Genomic DNA, 24191 nt, shown 5'->3' with positions numbered 1-24191 from the left:
GCTTAACCCAATCCCACCATGGACAACATCTGCGAGGTGTTTGTATGTTCTCCCCATGTTTGTGTAGGTTTCTTTTTGGTTCTCCAGTTTCCTCCCACACTCCAAAGACTTACAGATAGGGACTCTAGATTGTGAGCCCCAATGGGACAGTGATGATGTCTGTAAGGAGTTTGTATGTTCTCCCCGTGTTTGTGTGGGTTCTCCAGTTTCCTCCCAAACTCCAAAGACAAACTGATAGGGAGTTAGATTGTGAGCCCCAATGGGACAGTTATGATGATGTCTGTGGAATATGGTGGCTCAATATAAGTGAGTTAAATAAATAAAAACACACAATGGTATGGTCAGTGACTCCTATGTTCCTTTCTGATGCCAGAATCATCCTCCATAGACATTAGAATGATAATAGGCCTACGCTCTCTCTCTCCAGTATGCATGTGTAACCGGAGCTAGAGGTGGACTAACCAGCTCTGCCTTCTCCGAGCTCTTTGTGGCCTGGAGGAGGAGGAGGCTGAGAAAGGAAACAACTTGTAGTTGTAGCACACCCAGAAGTTCAGTCAAAGACTCCAGAGAAAGCAGAAGACTTCGGTAAGAAACACTTACATTCTGCACACTAAGGATCACTCCGAGGATATCTGGTGTGTTCAGACATATCCTTATTTTCAGGAATAGTCCCTTATTTGTCTCATTTGACTCAATTCCTGGCTGTTATTTCTCATGCTTCGCTTGTTTTGGCTGTGATACAGTTGCCAGAATATTTAATAATTATATGCACACGTTATTACGAGATGTCAGTGTTGGGAATGTTTGTTTTTATAGGAAACTAGTCCTAGATTCATATATGCTAATTGATAGGTGGATACTATATGTTACTGGCTTCCAAGTTGTGTTCTAATAAATCTTAGTCATATAAATGAAAGATGTATTACTTTCTATAACTAAATGTATAAATTAAACAATATATAAATTTTATAATTTACTTAATATTGTAATTCCTTGCCTTCCTCCCAAATATTAATTTGCTGTCAGTCAATATGACAATTTTTGTGTTTTTTCATCTATTCAAAGTGAATACAATTGTACCCAGTTCAGGTAATTGTGTCCGTCCTAGAGGCTGGATGCCAGACTAATACATTGTCTCAAACTCTCAGTGATATCCATGCAGCTGCTGATGTATTTAGCACTTAGATATATTACAGATTTCACAGTGAGCTATATACAGTATATAATACATCATTTATTTAAAGGGTTTTTCATTTTCGGAAAAGTGGACCCCAACGGCTTAAAACGCGTAAAATAATAGAGAACAGGTACTTTCCTTACCTAGTCCAGCGCTGGCACCTTCCATTGCTAGGGTCTGTAGACAGCACAAGCCACCAAGGTCAGTTATTGGCTGCATAATGATGCGTACTGTTGACGTGACATCACCACTGCAGCCAAAATACAGAGACCCGAGCAGCTGTGGTGAACCGGCACTGGGTCCGGGAAAGGTGAGTGACTTTCCTTGTCATTTAGGTATTTTAAAGCCTTTGTAGTAATGTTGAGCGAGTAGTTAGCTATTCGTACTCGCTATGCTTTTAGCAAGTACTGTCCGCTACTCGCATATTCGTTACGAGTAGTGGGCATAATGTAAGTCAACGGGGAAATACTCACTAATTAGTGAGTAACCTTAAAGCCGTACTATTCGCTACTCGCACGAAACGTACGGCTTTCGGGTTACTCGCTACTTAGTGAGTATTTCCCATTGACTTACCTTGTGGCCACTACTCGTCACGAATATGTGAGTAGCGGACAGTACTCACTAACCGCATAACAAGTACGAATAGCTAACTACTTACTCAACACTAGTTTGTAGTCCACTTACCTGAAAGTGGAAACCCCTTTAAGTATTACTACAGTATACATAAAGTTCCATATAATCCATAAAGTAATCTTCTGATGAATATCAAATTATTAACTGTATAGTTACAGTAGATATAGTGCATAAATGATTTAAGAATACATCTTATACTTTTATATAGTGTTTGGACAAATGGACATACAGTAAATATAATTATCACATAGATTATGCATGTATGCAGTATGTCCATGATAGAGCACTGCCAGAATCCGCTGACAATGGCTTATCCCCTTAATAACAAAAGATTAAATTAAGAGGATAAGTGGGACACCAATATATACATTAGATGTTCTACCACCCTCACAGGTATTGGTGGGTTCCACCAACATTTATCTGTGTATGACCACTTTAATTCTGTGTGGGCACAGCTGGCACACGCAGACAGTAGTTATTTCTTCTGTCTGTCTGTTACTTTTTTCCACTGGTTATGTTGGAAGCAGTTTCTAAACCACATAACTAAAAATAAAGTTAAAATTAAAAGCTGATTTCAGAGGTTAGTACCACCCTTCTGTTCCTAAAGGCTTAGGTCTTATATTTCAGGTCCCTGAAACTAAACTTCTGCCTGTTTAGTATTTCCAGAAGGAACATTAGAAATGTAGATTCAGCCGTAGATGCTAAAGATATAATAGAAGGCTTGGTTCCTGGGAAATTAGAAGCAGATACAGAGCTACATCCAACATGACTCAAGACCAATTCTATACGTATAGTGTCATCTGTGAGCCTCTATAATTCAACTGCCCAACTTTGAGAACCTAAAGCTGGCCAAACATCAAGCTGGACATACATCTGAAATAACTGTTGGCTGAATGTTACTCTGGAAGACAGCTACCTTTCCTGAATCTACACACAATAACTCAGTTCAGATGGCTATTCATGTATTTTCAATGGGTAGAGAGGAGATTGCCACTACCAGAAACCTTTGAAATTCCATCTGCCCCGATTCTTCTCTTCTTAGACATCATCGGTAGGGGGAGAGTCGGAATTGGCTCATACACAAGTGGTTGGCCGGTTCTGTGGATATGGCACATTTTGCCAACTTTGCTGTAATGTGTATTGAGGACTAAAGATTTTAAGAGGAGGCCCAGAAACATCACTCCTTCATCTGTGAGGTATCAGCCACGATGCAATATACAGACATGGATTATCATAGTGAGGCTTGGACAGCAACCAACTAGACCCCGTTACTCATAAGCCCTTTCGAAAATGTGTATAGAAAGCTGATTGTTAGCTGTGAAGGACTGGCCACTTGTGAGCTTAGTAGTAGTTTACTTTGGCATCTAGTGCTCTCTTAGTTTAACGTCTTGTATGAAACATTTAGAAACTATTTATGATACAAACTGTAAATGTTGTCTTCTGAGATTATGCCGGTGAGATATAGCGCACATATCTGACAAAATACTTTCAAATTTTCTCAATGACTAAAATTAATCTGTTTATGAATGTGAAACGCCATATTTTATAATTCATTGGGGTTTTCATAGATTCTCACAATTCTGCGGAAATAATGACAATTATAGTTGGTATGATAAATGTCAAATGTTTCTTTTTGTTCATCTATTTCATTATACCTGTAGGCTTCATGCAGTGATTTGGCTATAGCAGAGCAGAGGCAGCACTAATATTTTGGGGCCATCTTGTCATCTAATGTAAGTAGGTCAAATGTGTAAAGTCATAATATACAATGGTTTTAATAAATTTTTAGCTTGTGTCAAAGCTCAACAACTAGGTGGGTCCATCTCCACTCAAATGTAAGGTACAGGTAAATGGGTTGTCTCATCTAAAACGATAGCTCGTCAGTCGCTCTACATGATTGCAGACTTGTGAAGCTTCACATCACACTGTGTACTTTGAGGATTCTCCGGTGTCAGTGCTGGGAACGGCGGTCATGTGTCCACAAGTACGCGATATGCAAACTCCAACTAGACTGTTTCTGGCACGCCAAAAACAAGTGTATTGAGTTAGGCCGCACCCATCTAGTCAGATGTGGCCGAGAGTCTACATATTGCATACTTGCGGACACATGACCGTCGCTCCAGATGCTGACACCGGAAAATCCTCACAGTGCATGAAATGTAAGGATTCACAACTCTTCAGTCACATAGAGCGATTGCAGAGTTGTTGATTTAGATAGGACAATCCCTTTAAGACTTATTGTGGCTAAATGAAAGGTGTTAATCAGAAAATTAATGTGGATCACTGAGACACCGGGGAAAGGAGGAAAATTGTAGTGCTCACTCAGACGTCAGTTGTTTTGTGTTTGTTTTTCATGGATGAAACTCCGACCTGTTACTGTATATGGGGTTATTCACATGCATGTATATTTTTGTGGACTGAGTGGTCCACACAAAATCACAAAGACTTGTCCTATCTTGACCTAATTCTTGGATGAAAATCATAAATTAATCTTTGGGTCTGTTAAAAAAAAATTGGACAGCACTCCGATGCCATTTGTGTGTTGTCCGTTTTTCACAGGCTGTTTGATGTGAAAAGGTTAAAAAGACTTCATCTTCTATTTTGTTTCCATCCGAGAAAAACTGACCAAATACAACATTAATCCTGCGCATATTATTTCATCTCATGTATTGCTATGGGGCTTCATGTTTACTTATTTCACACCAGAAATGATAATTGCACAATCAAGAAATCACACCCTAACCATACAAATTAGTCATTTTAGCAGCATGTATGAATACTATGCAATGTTATGTAAGACTCATACATTGTGCATGAAAAGTCACATGTAGTGAGAAAGCTCAGGTGTAAGCTTTGTTCCCCGACCAAGCTAATCGTATTGTCTACTTATGCTGTTATAGCTAGTATTTTTAATTACCTCACAATAGAGGAAGCTGCTTGCATTCATTGAAGAAAAAACTAGGAAAATGGCCATATTCCATTGATAAAATATGATCTGTGGGTCAAGGAAGAGCATTGGTTTCTTCCCTCCTATTTGTACATCTTTCTCTGTAGGCAATATGTCTATGGATATACACTTAGTAGTTCAAATATAATACTCTTGTATCTCATAACAATCCAGCCAACAAACCTAGGAGACCTCCTCTTTCCCTATGAGAGCTGCATGAGTCGAGGTGTTACACTACGGCCGCTCACAGCTACTCTCAGTTCCCAATTGACTTGTGGGGTCTCAGCTAGAGATGTCACATCAGTACGACTCCTCACTAGTACTGACAGAGTCCATTCTTGGAGGGCACCCTCAGTTCCCTGTAAGGAAACTTGTGACCCTATATGGCAACCATAACTTTTTTAGAGATACACAATTGGGATATCTTTCACTGTAGTCAATTGTTCACTAGCGTCCGATACAAGTCCTTCTATTTGAAATCCTTTGGTTTCCTACTTGAAGAACAGATCTCTTGGCAGAGCCCATGGATACAGGGATGCAACAAAATATGTTTAGAGCTCTGTATATGCACAACTTGAATGTAAGTAAATAGCATGAGAAGCAAAGAAGGGAGAAAAAGGATCCAGCCCGGACTCCAAGGAAATATTATGTATAAAAATTAACTTTTATTCCATCCTTAAAAATTTGGAAAGGTACACTGGCAAAAACATACTGACATTAAAAGGCTAATGGCGAAGACAACACGTTTCAGCAGAACCAAGGAAAAAAATTGTGAAAACATACCCTGCTGTAACTAAATAAAAGCATAGTGCATATAAACATAGGGTACTTAGTAAACACTGTTTTTGATCAAAAAAAGCATAAAGCTATCCCACCAAACGTCAAGGTGTACCCAGTTGGGATTTGTATTCAGTACAAACAGGGAGTGGCCCCCTTCTCAGCGAGCTGGACATTTCATTCTGTGAATCCCCCTGACTGTGTGTGTCCTGTTGGGACCCGGTCGCTCTCAGCCCTTAGCCACATTGAGGCCTTTTTTAGACCCATGGTAAGGTTTTAATATTAGAGAGTGTAGGTACTATCCCAACTGGGTACACCTTGACGTTTGGTGGGATAGCTTTATGCTTTTTTTGATCAAAAACAGTGTTTACTAAGTACCCTATGTTTATATGCACTATGCTTTTATTTAGTTACAGCAGGGTATGTTTTCACAATTTTTTTCCTTGGTTTCTCTTAGTCTCATGGCCAGTGTGAACATGGTCTCACAAGTTCCATGTATACCATCTCATACTCCAGCTCACTTTTTTGTTTTTACGTTTCAGCAGAACGCCTTCCTCAGGTCTTAATCAGTGATGAAGACCTGAGGAAAGCGTTCCGCCGAAATGTGTTGTCCTCACCATTAGCCTTTTTATGTCAGTATGTTTTTGCCAGTGTACCTTTCCAAATTTTTAAGGATGGAATAAAAGTTAATTTTTATACATAATATTTCCTTGGAGTCTGGGCTGGATCCTTTTTCTCCCTTCTCTGCTTCTCATACATAGTGTGGCTGGCTGCCGTGGTGCCGTGCTGGGACCAAGGAACTCTACTGGAGGACTTATAAAGCCATACTCCATAAACGGTAAGCGGTTCTTTGTTTTTTCTTTTTTCGTAAGTAAATAGCATGGTGCCTGCAACCATTGGAGTTAAAAAGTTTAAGCACTTTTTTTTAATAGCATTCAGCGCCATTTTGAGCCATGGCGACTTGATGGATGAACGCTCTGTAGGAAGATTGATCTTGTGCAAGTCTACACTGTGTACAGAATTAATAGGCAAGTTGTATTTTAGAGGATTTTTTTATTATTGATCAACAACTATGTTCTCAATCAACCCAAAAGACTCAAATATCCAAGCTTAATATTTTTGGAAGTTGGAATTTTTTAGATTTGACTATCTTAGGAGGATATCTGTTTTTGTAGGTAACTATTACTGTGCAGAATTATTAGGCAACTTAATAAAAACCAAATATATTCCCATCTCACTTGTTTATCTTCATCAGATAAACCAATATAACTGCGCAAAATTTAGAAATAAACATTTCTGAAATGCAAAAACAAAACCCCCAAAAAAATTAGTGACCAATATAGCCACCTTTCTATACGATGACACTCAACAGCCTACCATCCATAGATTCTGTCAGTTGCTTGATCTGTTTACGATCAACATTGCGTGCAGCAGCCACCACAGCCTCCTAGATACTGTTCCAAGAGGTGTACTGTTTTCTCTCCCTGTAGATCTCACATTTTATGAGGGACCACAGGTTCTCTATGGGGTTCAGATCAGATGAACAAGGGGGCCATGTCATTACTTTTTCATCTTTTAGATCTTTACTGGCCAGCCACGATGTGGAGTAGTTGGATGCATGTGATGGAGCATTGTCCTGCATGAAAATCATGTTTTTCTTGAACGATATCGACTTCTTCCTGCACCACTGCTTGAAGAAGTTGTTTTCCAGAAACTGGCAGTAGGTCTGGGAGTTGAGCTTCACTCCATCCTCAACCCGAAAAGGTCCCACAAGTTCATCTTTGATCATACTAGCCCATACCAGTACCCCACCTCCACCTTGCTGGCGTCTGAGTCGGAGTGGAGCTCTCTGCCCTTTACTGATCAGCCTCTGGCTCTTCCATTTGGTCCAAAGATGCATATCACCTGATTTACTTAATTGGTAGTTGGCTCTCAAGCCTATACAGCTTGGCGTAGGACATGTATAAAAAGTATCATGTGCTGAAAATACTCATTTGCCTAATAATTCTGCACACGGTGTAGATAGGTCCAGCAGAGTCTTCTCCACTGTTTTCCTGATTGTATCAAGCCACATGTTTGCTGGCCTTCCTCTTCGCCTTGTTCCTTCCGTTCCTCCAAACAAAATGTCCTTTCCAGTGATTGCTCTCTTAATTTGTTGTGTCCAAAGTAGGCAAGTCATAGCTTGGCAATCCTTGCTTTGTTGGATTTGTTTAGCTTAGAAAAAAGACATCTCAGAGGAGATCTCATTTATATGTATAAATACATGCGTGGTCAATACAAAGGACTGGCACATGACTTATTCTTTCCAAAGACAATAGAAAGGGCCAGAGGGCACTCACTGCGAGTGGAAGAAAGGCGATTCCGACAGCTAAATAGGAAAGGGTTCTTTACAGTTAGAGCAGTCAGACTGTGGAATGCACTACCACAAGAGGTAGCAATGGCAGATACTATAACAGCTTTCAAAAAAGGGCTGGATGATTTCCTCAGTACACAAAACATTGTCGGCTATAAATGATTTAGTGACAAATGTATAATTGGTGGAGGAAGGTTGAACTAGATGGACCTAGGTCTTCTTTCAACCTATGTAACTATGAGTGACATGTCTGACTTGATTTGTTCCAAAATTGATTTGTTTGTTCTTCTTGCCATCCATGGTATGATAATATCCTTCTCCAGCACCACATTTTGCAGTACATTAAGCACATAGCCTACTTATTTATTTAACTTTATTCATATTTGGTTCAAATGCATAAATTTGTATACTACGTGAAAAAAACTAATTTCAAAGTGCGAGCAACTACAATGAGTTAAAGGGGTTGTCTACTAGTTATATATTGATGACATTCTTAACACATGTCATTGATTTCAGATAGATGGCCCAATACCTGTCTACTCGACCAGCAACTTTTTTCATCTCAGGCATGTAATCATTGTACTGATGGAACACCAAAGCTCCATACATGGTTTATTAGGTGTTGCAAAGAACTGCAGCTCAGCTTCTATTGGATTTAAAAGGCGCTGTGCTCCATTGTCAGCAGCGGTTACTAAACAATGTATAAAGCTGTGGTGTTCTGCTCCATGCAGTGTTTTACATCCGGCTGCAGCCGGAGCTGATAACAGCTGTTCGGTGGGGGTACCAGTTGTCTAATCCCCAAAAATGATAAATTAATGACCTGTCCTAACAATAAGGTAAACTAGTGGAAAACCCCTTAAGGCAAGCCTTAAGAAAAGTAATATTGAATGTTTGGACATATATACAGTACATTTTGAAGTTGGCCATTTTGGATCCATTTTTATTTTTTCCAATGGGAAGAGGGTCATGTAACACATCAAATTTATTGAGAATTTCACAAGAAAAACAATGGTGTGCTTAGTTTTAACATAACGTTATACGTTCATTAGTTATTTACAATTTTATGACCACTTATAAAATGTTTTCGAAGTGTGGCCCATTGTGTTGGATTGTCAATGCAATCCTCTTCTCCCACTCTTGACACATTGATAGCAACACTGCAGAAGAAATGCTAGCACAGGCTTACAGTATCCATTGTTTCCAATGCTCCACATCCTATATCTTCACAGCATAGACAATTGCCTTCAGATGACCCCAAAGATAAAAGTCTAAGGGGTTCAGATCAGAAGACCTTGGTAGCCATTCAACTGGCCCACGATAACCAATCCACTTTCCAGGACACTGTTCATGTAGGAATGCTCAGACCTGACACCCATAATGTGATGGTGCACCATCACAGGTTCAAGCATTCCTACATGAACAGTGCCCTGGAAAGTGGATTGGTCATCGTGGGCCAGTTAAATGGCCACCAAGGTCTCCCATTCTGACCCCCTTAGACTGTTATCTTTGGGGTCATCTGGATGGCAATTGTCTATGCTGTGAAAATGCATGATGTGCAGCATCTGAAATAACGGATACTGGAAGCCTGTGCTAGCATTTCTTCGGCGGTGTTGCTATCAGTGTTTCAAGAGTGGGAGAAGAGGGTTGCATTGACAATCCAACAGAATGGGCAGCATTTAAAACACATTTTATTAGTGGTCATACAATTGTAAATAACTAATGAACGAATAACGTTACATGAAAACCAAGCACACCATTGTTTTTCTTGTGAAATTCTCAATACGTTTGATGTGTTAGATGACCCTCTTCCCATTGGAAAAAATAAAGTCGGATCCAAAATGGCCGACTTCAAAATGGCCGCCATGGTCACCACCCATCTTGAAAAGTTTCCTCCGTTCCGTATACTAATTAGCCACAAACAGGAAGTTGATATCACTAACCATTCCCATTTCATTTAGGTGTATCCATATATTTTATTTTAATATATCTTTGTTACTGTAGATATCATGACCAACATGGAACTTGAAGGAATGGCAGACTGGGCAGATGAGACTGAAGAACCTGAAAAAGATCCTCCTCCAAAAACTTGTTGGGATAAATTCCACACCACAATCTCAAACTGGATGCTGCCACCCGATCACAGAATAACCTATATGGAGAGGGCAAATTGTTTACCACCTCCTATTTTTATTATTTCCATCAGCATTATTGAGGTATGTAGAGAATCCAAAGTGTTACATAATATTATAAGTGCATCTGTGAATCAAGAAAGCGTTGTTAGGCGGGTTTAGTGATGTGAGCTGGAGCTCCTGCCAGTAATAGGACCGTCCTTGGGGAATTACCCATCTCATTCATGGCGTGTAGCCCTAGCCTTAAGCATGTGATCTTACACCAACTCTCGATGTAGTTACTTTTCTGAAATATTAGGTGGTAATCCAAATCTTCAACCTCTATCTTTCCATACTTCAACTCTTGACGCCAGCTGCGATTCCTTGATAAATTGCCAATGAATGTTATTCACGGACATTTTTAACTGTTGACAATGGAGTCGAATGGATATATCTAATGTAATAGAGAGGTGAAAATTGATTTTCTATCAAAATTAGAACACCCTACTGCTTATTTTCACAAATGGGCACTGTGCATATGTGACACATATATACAGTACCTCTTTATGCCTATATAATGACATATGTCAGCATTGTAAGTAAATCATACTGTCAGCACTGACGGAGAGCCCAAACAAAGCCTCGGTCTGTAATATATCTTTATTGTTAATATTTTGTCTATTCTGCTCCATTTAAAGTTTAGTAGTCATGGAATAACAGTCAATTCGGGCTAATTTTTACAGTTCCGCAGTTTAATGTTTAAGCCTGAATTACTTGTGACATTATAAGTCATACCTATTACCTTTATAGTAATCCTACTACAATTACTTACATATAAAGACAAGTAAAAACAGATATAACAAGGATTACCATTGCGCATCAACACTGACATAAGTGCAGCCTGTTCCAATAAAAGATGACTCCATTATATCCCCAATCACCATTAATCTACTTGAGAGCCTTTTCATTTTATACAGGATCCTTCATCCTCGTAGTTCAGACCTATACAATCATGATTCAGAATCTGCAACTGAGTCTATTGAGCCTAGTGTATTAATATTAAGTCACGCCTTGATTTCACAGGGCTGAGGACATAAGATATAGTCTTTCCCTATGGCTCAATGACAAGACCAGTTATTCCGAACCTGTGAGAGTTGTAGGCTAAATTGTGTCAGAGTCAATTACAGTATGTATGAAGACTTGCTCTTCAATCCCCCATACACGTGAGGTAGCTGTCCAATGAGGTATCCCATTCAACTTTCCCATCAAGAGGAGAGTTTGCTATGCTGAATCTTTAATTTCCCCAACAATCATTTGTTGATGAGTTTGACTGTTTTATCAGTCAAACTCACCTCATTGGCCCATGTCAGTCTAATGTGTGTATGGGGGCCATTAAAGTAAACATAAAAAGTCCCACCAAACTACAGATGTAACCAAATTATAAACCAGACCATGGTCTAATGCTTCTTTAAAAGTGGATACGTTATTCTTATCCCTGAACAACCTATATGTACCAATACATATTAAGATCAAGTCAGCAAAACTGCCAACTGTCTAATATGTATGGGGGTATCACAGCTCTCTCCTGACAGCACGCATCGGGGAAAGGACAATCAATCATGTTGTATTTCACACATTTTACAAAGAATAAACTGCTGCACTCTGAAGAACCAAGCATGCATATCTACCAGAGAGTTAGAAGCCATATGTATTAGCCAATGGACCTTTTAGTTGACACATATCTATGGTGTATGGGCACCTTAATACAGCATTCTTAATAATCCTACATTTCTAGAAAACTGTTTTAACAATTCATTTCAAATTTATAAGCAGTATAAAATGGGGTACGGACAGGGAAGTCCATGTTACTGCTCAGATAAATGGCCAAGGGGCTGTAAAAGAAAGCAAAATTGGGATTAAAGCAAGACAATTACACTGGCCAAGTTTCCGCGTGGCTGTCACACTGCTTCCAGGTCCATTGATTAAACATTGACAGTGTCTGTGATTGGTTGTCCACATACTTCCTGTTTGGGTCCCTGAAGTGGAGCGTAAGAATAAATAATAATTGGAAAAAATAACGTGCGGTCCACGGTATTTTAATACCCAGCGCAGATAAAGCAGACAGCTTTATCACAGTTACTCCCCACCTTTTTAAAATGGTGTAGCCCGTCTTCCCATGGCTACTATAGCTTTTGTTAAACCGGTCCCTGTGCTGTTGTGTTCTAGTTGCTGGTGATTTAATGCATGCTGTTTGGTGTTCTGTTGAAATCCTCTCGCAATCTGGTTATTTCCTGCCTGCTCTTTTTTTCCTTCTTATCACATATTGTCTTGGACAATTGGACATCTAGGACCCCCTAGCTTCAGAACCAGTCTAGGAGCCCCGGTCCCTGGTTATCTCCCACACCCTGTGACAGTGCCTCTATGACTGAAAGACAGAGGCTGCTGGGAGGAATAAAGGTAATGTCCTTCTGGTAGCCAAGTTATCAGCGTGGAGGTTGCACATCTTTAGAATGCTATTAACCTACATATTAACCCCATATCTGCAGGCTAATAGTGTTTGGGGAAATGACAGGTTCCCTTTAAGTGTCACATCAATATGGCTTTGAGGGAAGTCCCTAAGTCAGCGTCTGTTTATTTATAAAAAGCAGTTCCAACCTTGAGCATGTTTGCAAAGTCATACAACTTCAATAGTAAATTCCTGTAAATAAACAAGAATAATTGCTTCTCAACAGTCACAGTCTCTTGGAGTACGGTCAACACATCTGCCCGCATATCTGCACTTCTGCAGTGTGAATCTATGCGAGATGCAAGACGTTTTCTCAAGAATAATAGATTAATAGATTAATCATAGTTACATTGTTACTTAGGTTGAAAAAAGACCTAGGTCCATCTAGTTCACCCTTCCTCCACCAGTTCTACATTTGGTCACTTAGTCATTTATAACCAACAATGTTGTGTGTACTGAGGAAATCATCCAGCCCTTTTTTAAAAGCTGTTATAGTATCTGCCATTACAACCTCTTGTGGTAGGGCATTCCACAGTCTGACCGCTCTAACTGTAAAGAACCCTTTCCTATTTAGCTGTCATAACAAATAACATTCTGCTTCTTCCAATTTCATTGAGATTAGAGTTATGTTAAAAACAATCGGAGAAAGAAAGAGCCTTTCCTTTCACTAAAATGGGAGCTAAATATTTATATTGCATAAACCAATGTAGATTGTGCTGCGTGGCTGGCATTGGAAGATGAAGTGGAAGTTTATGTGAAGCCTTCATCAGATCCTTCCGGTTAATTCTCCTGTTTGTTTCCGTTCTTCTAGCTGGGTGTTTTCATATACTATGCAGTATGGATGCCGCAGAAACAATGGATCACTCTCGATTCTGGTATTACTAAGAGTCCATTTATATATCGACCAGATAAGCGAGAGGAAGCTTGGAGATTTGTGTCTTACATGTTGGTACATGCAGGGTAAGGATAAAGGCTTGAAGAGCTTGTCTCTTGCATATAATGTAAAGCAGTAAATGACCTATAGTTACTGGAAATGGATTTCCTTCTATTACAATGAATGCAGAGAGGAATTCACAGACACCTGCTATACAGAGACATGTTAATGCAAGAACTAATGCCTTGCAGGGAATATGGGTATGTCTAAAAGAATGAACACACTCTTCAGGGAGCAATTAAAGCTATGCGCTAGATTACTTTTCTTACAGTTAGGGGAATGGGTGGTAGTTGCAGGAGACCCCTGCCCAGGGCTGGCTCCAGGTTTTTGTGGGCCCCGGGTGAAAGAGTCTCAGTGGGCCCCATCCACACACAGACACGCACATACAGATACATACACATACAGGAATACGTACAGTACATATACATATTTAAAGAGAAATTCAGAAAAATACATATAAATAGACAAATCCATACAGTCATATACACTGACACACATAGATACACATCATACACACATTAGAGATATTATTAATATGGGGAAGCCGGCAGCAGCCTCACTCACCTCCCCACTTGTCTCCCATCCAGCTCCTCCAGGACATGTGGCTGTGCAGCATGATAGCCATCACTACAGACATTGGCGCACACAGAGCACACTGACACTGCTGTATATACATCACAGGAGAGGCTGGGGACATGCACATTACTGGGGGGCATGCACATTACTGAGGAAGGGGACATACAGCTCCAGAGGACAGCTCTGAAGGACATACAGCACTGGGGTGGAGGGGGACATACAGTTCTTGCGGGGTATACAGCACTGAGGTGGAAGGGACATAGAGCTCTGGGGGGTATACAGCACTGGGGTAGAGGGGGACATACAGTTCTTGCGGGGTATACAGCACTGAGGTGGAAGGGACATAGAGCTCTGGGGGGTATACAGCACTGGGGTGGAAGGGACATAGAGCTCTGGGGGGGTATAGAAGTATGCAGCCCCCACATTGCTCCACATAATTTAATGCAGCCTCATATTACTCCGTATAATGCACCCGCATATTCCTCCATAGTATTATGCAGCCCCCACAGTCCTCCATATAGAATAATGCACCAAATATTCCTACACCCCAGATTGCTCCACATAATATAATGCAGCCTCATATTCCTCCATATAGTATTATGCAGCCACCATGGAGCAGCATTATGCAACCCCCATGTAGCAGCATTATGCAACCCCCATGTGACAGCATTATGCAACCCTCATGTGGCCGCACTATGCAGCCCCCATGTGGCAGCACTATGCAGCCCCCATGTGGCAGCATTATGCAGCCCCCATGTGTCAGCACTATGCAGCCCCCATGTGTCAGCACTATGCAGCCCCTATGTGGCAGCACTATGCAGTCCCCATGTGGCAGCACTATGCAGCCCCCATGTGCATAGCGCCACTCCCTCTATCATCATTTGCTTTTACTTGTATTGGCATCTGTGATGCTGATACAATTGAAAGTGCGATCCTCAGCGGGAAGGGGGAGAGAGAGCCCCCTCCCACCCGCGCTGGCACCCGGCCTCTTTAACTGATGGGCTCTATAGCAACGGCGTGGCCTGCCGCCATTGGCGGTACGCCACCCAGCTGTCTGCGAGTGGGCACCCTCGGCGGTCTAGGGCCCCGGCACTTGCCTAGGTGTGCCGGGTGCTGACGTCGGCCCTGTCCGTAAAGCACACTGACGGGTGTAGACCTTTGACCTCAAAGATGTGGTCTGAGAAGTGGGCAAGTAATTAATATCTTGTAAGTCAAGAAACTCACTGACCCATGGCCCATCTAATGGTGCGTAATAGTTATGCGGGAAATCCCACAAAAATGTTGGTGTCCATTGGTTTATAAATAAAAATAACAGATAAAGACGGAAAATACCTTCTATCTGTGACAAGCTGAGGTTATAGAAAAACTGGCTGATAGCTTATTAAACGATATATGTATATTTTTTTTCCAAAGGGTACAACATATTATCGGGAACTTATTTCTCCAGCTTTTCCTTGGAATCCCATTGGAAATGGTCCATAAAGGACATCGTGTTGGAATAGTTTACATTGCAGGAGTCCTTGGAGGTCAGTGTTATTGCCAGTCTAAGGTCTTATTCACATCTTATAGTAATTTTGCTCAGTGTTTCACTTGTATTTGGGACCCAAAGGCTATGTGCCGACATAGCGTTTTTAGGTGCACAAAAAAGCATGTTTTGACAGGGAAAAAGCTGCTGAAAAAATGTGCTTTTTTCATGCATTTTTTAATGCTTTTTTACATGCTTTAGTTCATGCTTTTTTGTGGGCTTTTTTTGTCATGGTAATTGCAGGGGTTCAGGCCCTGTAGCCTCACAATTACCGTCAGGCCTCTGGCTGATGTAACAGCTAGGACCCAGCTCTCACTGAACGGAGCGATGTTTGCACCGCTCCCAACAGTTTAACCCCTGAATGCTGCGATCAATGCGATCGCAGCATTCAGAAGGCAGCGAGAGGAATTGCTTACCCCTCCCTGGCGATCGAATCCCTGTAATGCGATGACAGGGACCCAATCACTGCCATGGTAACCCTGAGTCATCCCCATGACAACCCCGGGTTACTGAGGTATTGATCGCCTCACAGACCAGGGCACCTACGTCACAGTAGTTCCCTGTGGCAACCGCAAGGCCCAGGTACAGGGAACAACAGTGATGTCACAAGGTGAATCGAGTTCATGCCGGCCTAGGCCTCGAGGTCTTTACTGCGGGACCTTGCTGGAGGGAACTATGGTGACGTAGGTGCCCTAGAGGCAAGGAGAAGTGAATCGTTTTCATGCCGGTGCATCTACAGGAAACCCCGGTGATTCTCCAGCGTGACCTGGATTCACCTTGTGATGTCATCAGAGTTCCCTGCAGTAGCCCCACCTTTGGTTGATATTGGCTATATGCCCATGAAATGCAGTCTAGCATCTAGGAAAAATATTTTAAGTCATGTATTATTTTTTTTTACTATACAGTGGAACCTTGGATTACGAGCATAATTGGTTCCGGGAGTGTGCTCTTAAACCAAGGTACTCTTATATCAAAGCAAATTTTCCCATAGGAAATAATAGAAACAAAGACAATTCATTCCACAACTAAAAAATATTTACTGTATTTATACAAACTGATTACAGTAGTGTAGAATAATGTACTGTATTAATATACAATTATTACAGTAAACTAATACAAAATACTGTACTGTACATGTAAAGCATATTAAACGACACTTTAGCTTACAATGGAATTTTTGGTGTGCGGGAGGTACAATACAAGCAAGGTGCTGTACTGGTTATCAGAAAGAGAGTATAATACTGTATCCATAAATCCTAATTGATAGACATACTATATAGTATATACAGTACTGTACAATGGTATACTGTATACAGTACATATGTACAGAAAGTTACCTCCAGAGCGGGTCAGAGCGTGGTGAAAGAACTGACTCGCCCACCCCAGGGCTATGGGACACCCGGTGCCGGGCTGGACTAGTCCGGTGGTAGTCAGTGGTGGCTGGGCCCGGCTCCGTGGCCCTGGTGGGTGTCAGTAGAATATGTGGCTTGCTTGTTAATGGTTGTGTTCGTGACGCCACCTGTGGTATGCGGCTAATAAGCCGCCGCTGCTGTGTGAGGCCTCCGGGATGATATTATGGCAGCTATGGTAGTACTGCTCCCCACAGGTGGAGCAATGCCCGGGGCACAGTTGGTGCTTGTGAAGGTCTATGGTGCTGTGTGACTAACACGGTGCAGGGCCGACAGGCGAGGAAAGAACCAGGCACAAACAACAGTCTCTTTACCTTTTCCTCTTTTACTCTGGGAACAGTCCAGTCCTGGGAGACCGTTACAGGTGGTGATGGGGATCCGGTCGGCCTGGAAGTACTTGGGGTGATCTTTCTGGCCAGCTGAGTATGAGGCCTACTCCTGTACCTTTCTTGGTGATGATAGGACCCTGCTTCTCTGAATCCAGCAATGGCCCTCTTCGCTGCTGGGACCAATAGCACGTCCCTTCCCTCTGTAGGTGGCTGCGCAGGCCCTCTCCCTGGTGCTTCTCCGCTGGGGTCCACACCGGGCCCTGATGCTGCAGCTGTACCTTGGATGTGTCTGGGCCAGGGGCTTGCAGCTCCCCTGCCCTTCGGATTCGGCTACCAGGGACGGATTTTATACCCTGGCAACCACAGACTCCGATGTCCGAGTCTCTCTGCTGCCTCTCAGCTACTCCTGCTTCTCTGGGCCAAACTGCTCCAGCTCTAGGCCCCAGATTCACAGGACAGCTCACTCTGCGTCTGTTCACTTCTGCTGCTCCCTACAGACTAACTAACTCCTCCCCCAGGTCAGGCTTAAGGAAGCTCCCTGAAACTTCAGGTTCAGAGCTCCCCCTACTGGCCTGAGGGAGAAACTGCGGTGGATGTTAACTTACTGGCCAGTAGATTTCCCCATTACCTCCAGGCTCAGCATTAACCCTCAGGAGGGCAATGCCGTTGTGGCGACCAGGTCCTAGGGCGCCACACTCCCCCTTAGTTAAATTCAGTACTCCCGGACTGTAGAAACAAAACATAACATGTCATACATTTCATCCCAATATGGGAGGCACATTCTCTTTAACGTTACAATCTTAAACATTTCTATAAGAGTCCAGTGTGGCTCCCTGCCGGGTGTCCATTACACTGCTCCATGGGGGACCCGCCGCGATCAAACCCCCAACGTAGGCTCTGGGCGTGCGTCAGAGCATTGATGACCCCACTCTATGCACGCCGGACGGGTTTTTCTTCAGGGGTGTTTGAGCACACTGGTGCTAACTATGAACAATTTAGGTGTTGGCCACCCATAGTCCAGTGGCCCAATTGTCCATTTTCGCAATCAAAGAAAAAGAAAACATTTTGTGCACAACATGACAGACATTTTGCATAACTATTTACACTCTAATAAGTACTCTTTACTTTATACAGTAGACTCCCTATACCTTAAAGGGGGTTGTCCCCGAGTGCTGCGCTGGGACCTACGTAGCTCTGGTGTTTGCCCCTGACTACGTGGTACGTCTTCTATCTCAGCACTACAGGTGGGCCTAACCCCAATAGGTAAGCGTGATGGTTGCCTTTGTGGTCCAGGAGTCGCCAAGGGTATGACAGGTTCACCACTGACAGGGGGTTGATCCTCCTGTTCCACTGCTGGCGTGTCATCTCGTGCTGGAGCGGACGATTCTTTAGGTGGATCCGGAACCTTTTCTGTTTCTGGCTCGACCAACTGCGGAAACGCCAAAACTGGTACCACTATGGCATTGTTGATTCGGGTCCAAGTTTTGGGGAACTTCCCAAGGATGGTTTGAATCATCTCCCCTTCTTTCTCTTGACTTTGGGGACTTCCTTGTACTCCTTCCATTTCTCTTTGGATTCGGCACCGTTCAGGGCACGCTTTCAGGCGGTCTCGGGAAATTGCTTGACAGGTCTTGCCTTCATCTTTGCTTATGAGGCATACCTTACTATTGTCAAAGTTGGAGGGGATAATGGTGTAGGGCTCGTTTTCCCACTGATCATCCAACTTATGCGTCTTCCGCTTCTTCTTGAGGACTTGTTCTCCAGGTGCTAAGGGAGTTGCTGGGGCTGTTTGATTGTAATGCTGTTCTTGTCTCGTTCTTGCTTGAGACAGGCTCCTTTCCACGCACTCCTGGACCTTACGGTACCGCTGCTGCCGTTCTGCATCCCAATCCTCTATTTCTTGAACCGCCTCAGGCGACACAGTCCCCATCTCAAAGTCTACAGGCAACTTGCCTGGTCTGGCTCGCATCAGGTAAGCGGGGCTGCAGTTGGTCGAATTCACTGGGATGTGGTTGTACAAGTCTACCAGATCTGGCAACTTTTCTGGCCATTGGTTCCTCTCCTCCAGCGGTAGGGTCTTCAGCATATCAATAACCACATGGTTCATTTTCTCGCACAGTCCATTGGTCTGGGGGTGGTACGGTGTGGTTCGAATTTTCTTACAACCGTACATGTTACAGAACTCTTGGAACACTTCAGCCTCGAATGCAGGACCCTGATCCGTCAGTACCCTTTCCGGATAGCCGTGCGGTCGACAAAAGGATGCCTGGAACGCTCTAGCTGCCGTCCTGGCTGTCTGGTCCTTCACAGGCACTACTACCAGGAAACGAGAGTAATGGTCCACAATGGTGAGGGCGTACACATAGCCTGACCGGCTTGGTGTTAACTTCACGTGGTCCAGGGCCACCAACTCCAGGGGCTGTTTCGTGACAATTGGCTGTAGGGGAGACCTTTGGCTGGCATCATCCTTCCGCCTCAAGTTACACGGGCCACAGTCTCGGCACCATTTCTCGATCATCTTTCTCATGTGCACCCAGTAGAACCGATCACGGAGTAAGGCCTCCAACTTCTTCCACCCGAAGTGCCCGGCGTTATCATGATACGCTGCTAGGACCATTGGAGCATCCCTCTGCGGAACCACTATCTGCCAGACAAGTTCATTTGTTCGATAGTTGACATATCTCTTGCAGAGCTTGCCCTGGTAGGTGAACAGTCGTCCCCTCTCCTTCCACAGCTGCTGGGCTTCCTCTGGAGCGTCTGGGCCAAGATGGGTCTCAGCTTGCGCTAGCTTCTCTTTGACCAATCGCACGGCCGGGTCACCATTCTGTGTTTCTTCCCAATTATGGTGGAGTAATGGATTGACCGAGACCTCGTGCTGGTTTAAGCGCTTCACTCCCACAGCATGCTCACACTGTGAAACACCCTGGTGATGGAAAGCCGGTAACTCTATCTCTTCGAGTTCATCCAGGTCTTCTCCAGACTCGGGTAAGTGAGGCATTCTGGACAGCGCATCAGCATTGTTATTCTTCTTGCCAGCCCGATACTTGATGGTAAAGTCAAAGTTAGACAGCCGGGCCATCCATCGCTGTTCCATCGCACCTAACTTGGCTGTTGCCAGGTGTGTCAACGGATTGTTGTCCGTGAAGATGGTAAACTTGGCCGATGCCAGATAGTGCTTGAAGCGTTCAGTCACTGCCCACACAATAGCGAGGAACTCCAGCTTGAAGGAACTGTAGTTTTCTGGATTCCTTTCCGTGGGCCGAAGCTTCCTACTGGCGTACGCTATTACCCTCTCTCTGCCTCCCTGTACCTGGGACAGAACTGCTCCCAGTCCCACGTTGCTGGCGTCTGTGTACAGTATAAACGGTTGGCTGTAGTCAGGGTAGGCCAGAATTTCTTCTCCCGTGAGAGCCCCTTTCAGCCGGACAAAGGATGTTTCCAGTTGGCTGCCCCATTCAAATGGAGGGCTCTGCTTCTTAGCCTGCTTCGGCTGGCCCACCAGGAGATCTTGAAGGGGCGCTGCTATCTTGGTGAACCCATCAATGAACCTTCGGTAGTAGCCCACCAGTCCAAGGAACTGCCGCACCTCCTTCACCGTGGTGGGTCTTGGCCAGTCCTTAATTACCGTGACTTTCTCCGGATCAGGTGCCACGCCTTCTGCGCTGACCACATGACCCAGGTACTGTACCTTTGGCTTCAAGAGGTGACATTTGGACGGCTTGATCTTCAGGCCATATTTCGACAAGGACTCAAACACTTCTGCTAAGTGCTTCAGGTGGTCCTCATAAGTCTTGGAGTAGACTATTACGTCATCCAGGTACAGCAGCACGGTTTCGAAGTTGTGGTGGCCCAAGCAGCACTCCATCAACCTTTGGAATGTCCCTGGGGCGTTGCAGAGCCCGAATGGCATACAATTGAACTCACAGAGACCCATTGGTGTCGTGAAGGCAGTCTTCTCCTTGTCCGCCTCTGCCACGGGAACCTGCCAATACCCACTGGTGAGATCCAAGGTGGAGAAATAGTTAGCTGACTTTAAGGCTGTTAGTGACTCCTCTATTCTGGGTAGTGGATAGGCATCTTTATGTGTAATGCGGTTAATTTGCCTGTAATCTACACACATTCTCATTGTACCATCTTTTTTCTTTACGAGCACTAGTGGAGCTGCCCAGGGGCTACAACTATCTCTGATAACCCCAGCCTCCTTCATTTCCCGTAACATTTCCTTGGCACACTGATACTGTGCGGGGGGTACAGGGCGGTATCTTTCTTTAATGGGATGATGATCACCCGTGGGGATTTGATGTTGAACCCCTTTCACCTGCCCAAAATCTAGGGGGTGTTTGCTGAAGACCCGCTCGTACTCCTGTACCACCCGGTAAACCCCACGCTTTTGGTGCGAGGGGGTGGAGTCGGTGCCTACATGTAATTTTTGGCACCAGTCTTCCGGCTGCCCCTTGGAGCCATTGTCTTCTGCCTGGTCGGACGGGATCAAGGGTTCCACTGCTTTAATGGTATTGTTGCTGACAGTGTACAGTTTTGCTACAGTGGCGTACCGGGGCAATTTGGCTTCCTCCTCCCCACAATTCAGGACACGGACGGGCACTCTCCCCTTGCGGACGTCCGCTACCCCTCTGGCTATCAGGACTCCAGGCCTACTGTCTGAATACACCGGTTCTACCAAGGCATGGTAGTCCTGACCCTTGAGGCCTATTGCTGCCCGACACCATATCAACATTTCACTTCTTGGGGGTATTACAATGGGGAGGGGGTCACTTACCCTCACACTGCCAATTTCTCCTCCGGCCAGCTCTACCTGCTGCCTCCTCATCAGGGCTCGGATCTCCATCTGTAGGGCACGCTGCTGCCCGGAGCTGGCGGTTTCAGACGCCTGTTGCAACAAAATTATCACTTCGGCAATACAATTTTCTATCACATTTGTACCAATGGTTAGCAGTGGGTCAGATTCTTTGCGATCAATATCGACAATTATCATCCCTTGACATGGCAATTCTACCCGCCCCACTTTAATGGTTACTTCTTTGTACCCAATTTGAGGTAAGGGCTGACCATTACTGGCCACAATTGTTAAATCATCATCTGGGCCGTGGTCAATGTCTGAATCGGCCCAATATCTTTTGTACAGTTTGTGGGGGATGGTTGTTACCTGGGACCCCGTATCCAGGAGGGCATTCAAAGGGATCCCATCCAGCACAATAGGAAGGACCGGTCGTCCTCCCACATACTTGCTGCGGCTGGGGGTTGAGCCGGGCTTCCTTACACCTGGGGGTCGGCTCCTGGCCCCAGGCTCTGCCCATTTAAAGGACAGTGTCGTGCAATGTGGCCCGCCTGGCTACAGCGGCGGCAGATCGGTTGTCCAGTTGAATCATACCGGTCTGTGTCTCTGCCTCGGGTCGGCGGAATCCTCCTCTGTCGCATCCATGGGACGTCCTCTGGGCTGGAGGCCAACTCGATTCTTGCAGGTGATGGGGTCACTTGTAGAGACTGAACGGTCTTGGCAAGGGCAGCTACAGTCTTGGTCAGCTCCTGGACCTGCTGTCTGAGCTCTGCCGTGGGATCCTTATCCAGGGACTGCGCCTCAGCCCCTGCAGTGGCTCGTGTTGCAGGCACCACCCCGGGGTACGTGATAGCAAGAGGCCGGAGGGGTACTGGGTCATTCGGTGTAGATTCTCTCAGTACCCTGATGGCCTGGTCCTTAAACTTGGCAAAGTCCAGAGCAGGGTTCTGCAGGACCATGATACGCAGCTGGGTCCTGTGGGCGTCTGACAGGAGCCCTTCTATGAACTGCTCAGTTAGGAGTTTGTGTTCTTCACGTACACTCTCTGGGTCCACTTGTTTAACTGCTTTCAGGGCCTCCTGCAAGTTTAAGGCATAGTCCCTTATGCTGTCTGTGGCCCGTTGCTTGCACCCAAAGAATCTCATCTTTATTTCTGCTGCGGTGCGGGTGTCAAAAGTACTCTTTAGCTTGGCCAGTATCTGGGCTGCTGTCCCTTTATCTGTATCAGGCCATGACTTCGCTTCACGCTGGGCTGCGCCGGCTAGCTGCCCCATTAATATGCCCACCTTCTGGCTCTCAGTCAGCGGATACACCCGGAATAAGCTGTGCAGGCTTTCTCTGAAGTCACTCAAGGTATGGGACTCCCCGGAGTATTGCGGCAGCCATTCTGCTCCCGGTATGTATGGCATGGTGATCGGCATTACCGGCGCTACAGTGGGGGCCGGGGCGACGGCGACTGGGATTGCTTCTGCTGGTGCTGCGGCGTCTCGGGCTATGGCAGCCACCTGCCCTCCCTCTGAGTCGGACATCTTCCTCCCCCTTAGTGAACCTTACCAGGCTCCGTTCACTTTTCAAATTTTCTTCCGGGTCGCGCGGGGTTAACAGCGCTCTGCTCTGATGGCGCGCTCCCTTCGCGCTCTTTGTCAGGCACGCCCCCCTTCTTCCTGCGCTCGGCGAGGCTAATGGCGGCGGTGGTCTGCAGCCAGTACACAATCTTTTAAGCACATTTCCGGCAGGCGCACAGTACCCGGTGTGACCGGGCACGAAATCCTGTTCGTGACGCCAAAAGTTGACTCGCCCACCCCAGGGCTATGGGACACCCGGTGCCGGGCTGGACTAGTCCGGTGGTAGTCAGTGGTGGCTGGGCCCGGCTCCGTGGCCCTGGTGGGTGTCAGTAGAATATGTGGCTTGCTTGTTAATGGTTGTGTTCGTGACGCCACCTGTGGTATGCGGCTAATAAGCCGCCGCTGCTGTGTGAGGCCTCCGGGATGATATTATGGCAGCTATGGTAGTACTGCTCCCCACAGGTGGAGCAATGCCCGGGGCACAGTTGGTGCTTGTGAAGGTCTATGGTGCTGTGTGACTAACACGGTGCAGGGCCGACAGGCGAGGAAAGAACCAG

General features: G+C 44.8%; 1 protein-coding gene across 1 annotated transcript in view; it reads left to right on the top strand.

Annotated features, from left to right (window-relative positions):
- Positions 1 to 543: 543 nt before the first annotated feature.
- Positions 544 to 24191, top strand: part of RHBDL2 (rhomboid like 2) — a 54759-nt gene continuing 31111 nt past the window's right edge. The window contains exons 1-5 of the mRNA XM_075334108.1: positions 544 to 585; positions 3472 to 3543; positions 9889 to 10100; positions 13313 to 13461; positions 15425 to 15537. Coding sequence (XP_075190223.1) covers positions 9894 to 10100; positions 13313 to 13461; positions 15425 to 15537 — 469 coding nt within the window. The 5' untranslated portion in view covers positions 544 to 585; positions 3472 to 3543; positions 9889 to 9893. The remainder of the gene's footprint in view (positions 586 to 3471; positions 3544 to 9888; positions 10101 to 13312; positions 13462 to 15424; positions 15538 to 24191) is intronic.

Source organism: Anomaloglossus baeobatrachus, chromosome 2, assembly GCF_048569485.1.
Source record: "Anomaloglossus baeobatrachus isolate aAnoBae1 chromosome 2, aAnoBae1.hap1, whole genome shotgun sequence".
Taxonomy (NCBI): domain Eukaryota; kingdom Metazoa; phylum Chordata; class Amphibia; order Anura; family Aromobatidae; genus Anomaloglossus; species Anomaloglossus baeobatrachus.
Note: the sequence above shows the minus strand (reverse complement) of the source record. Positions and strands in the feature narration are given on the sequence as shown.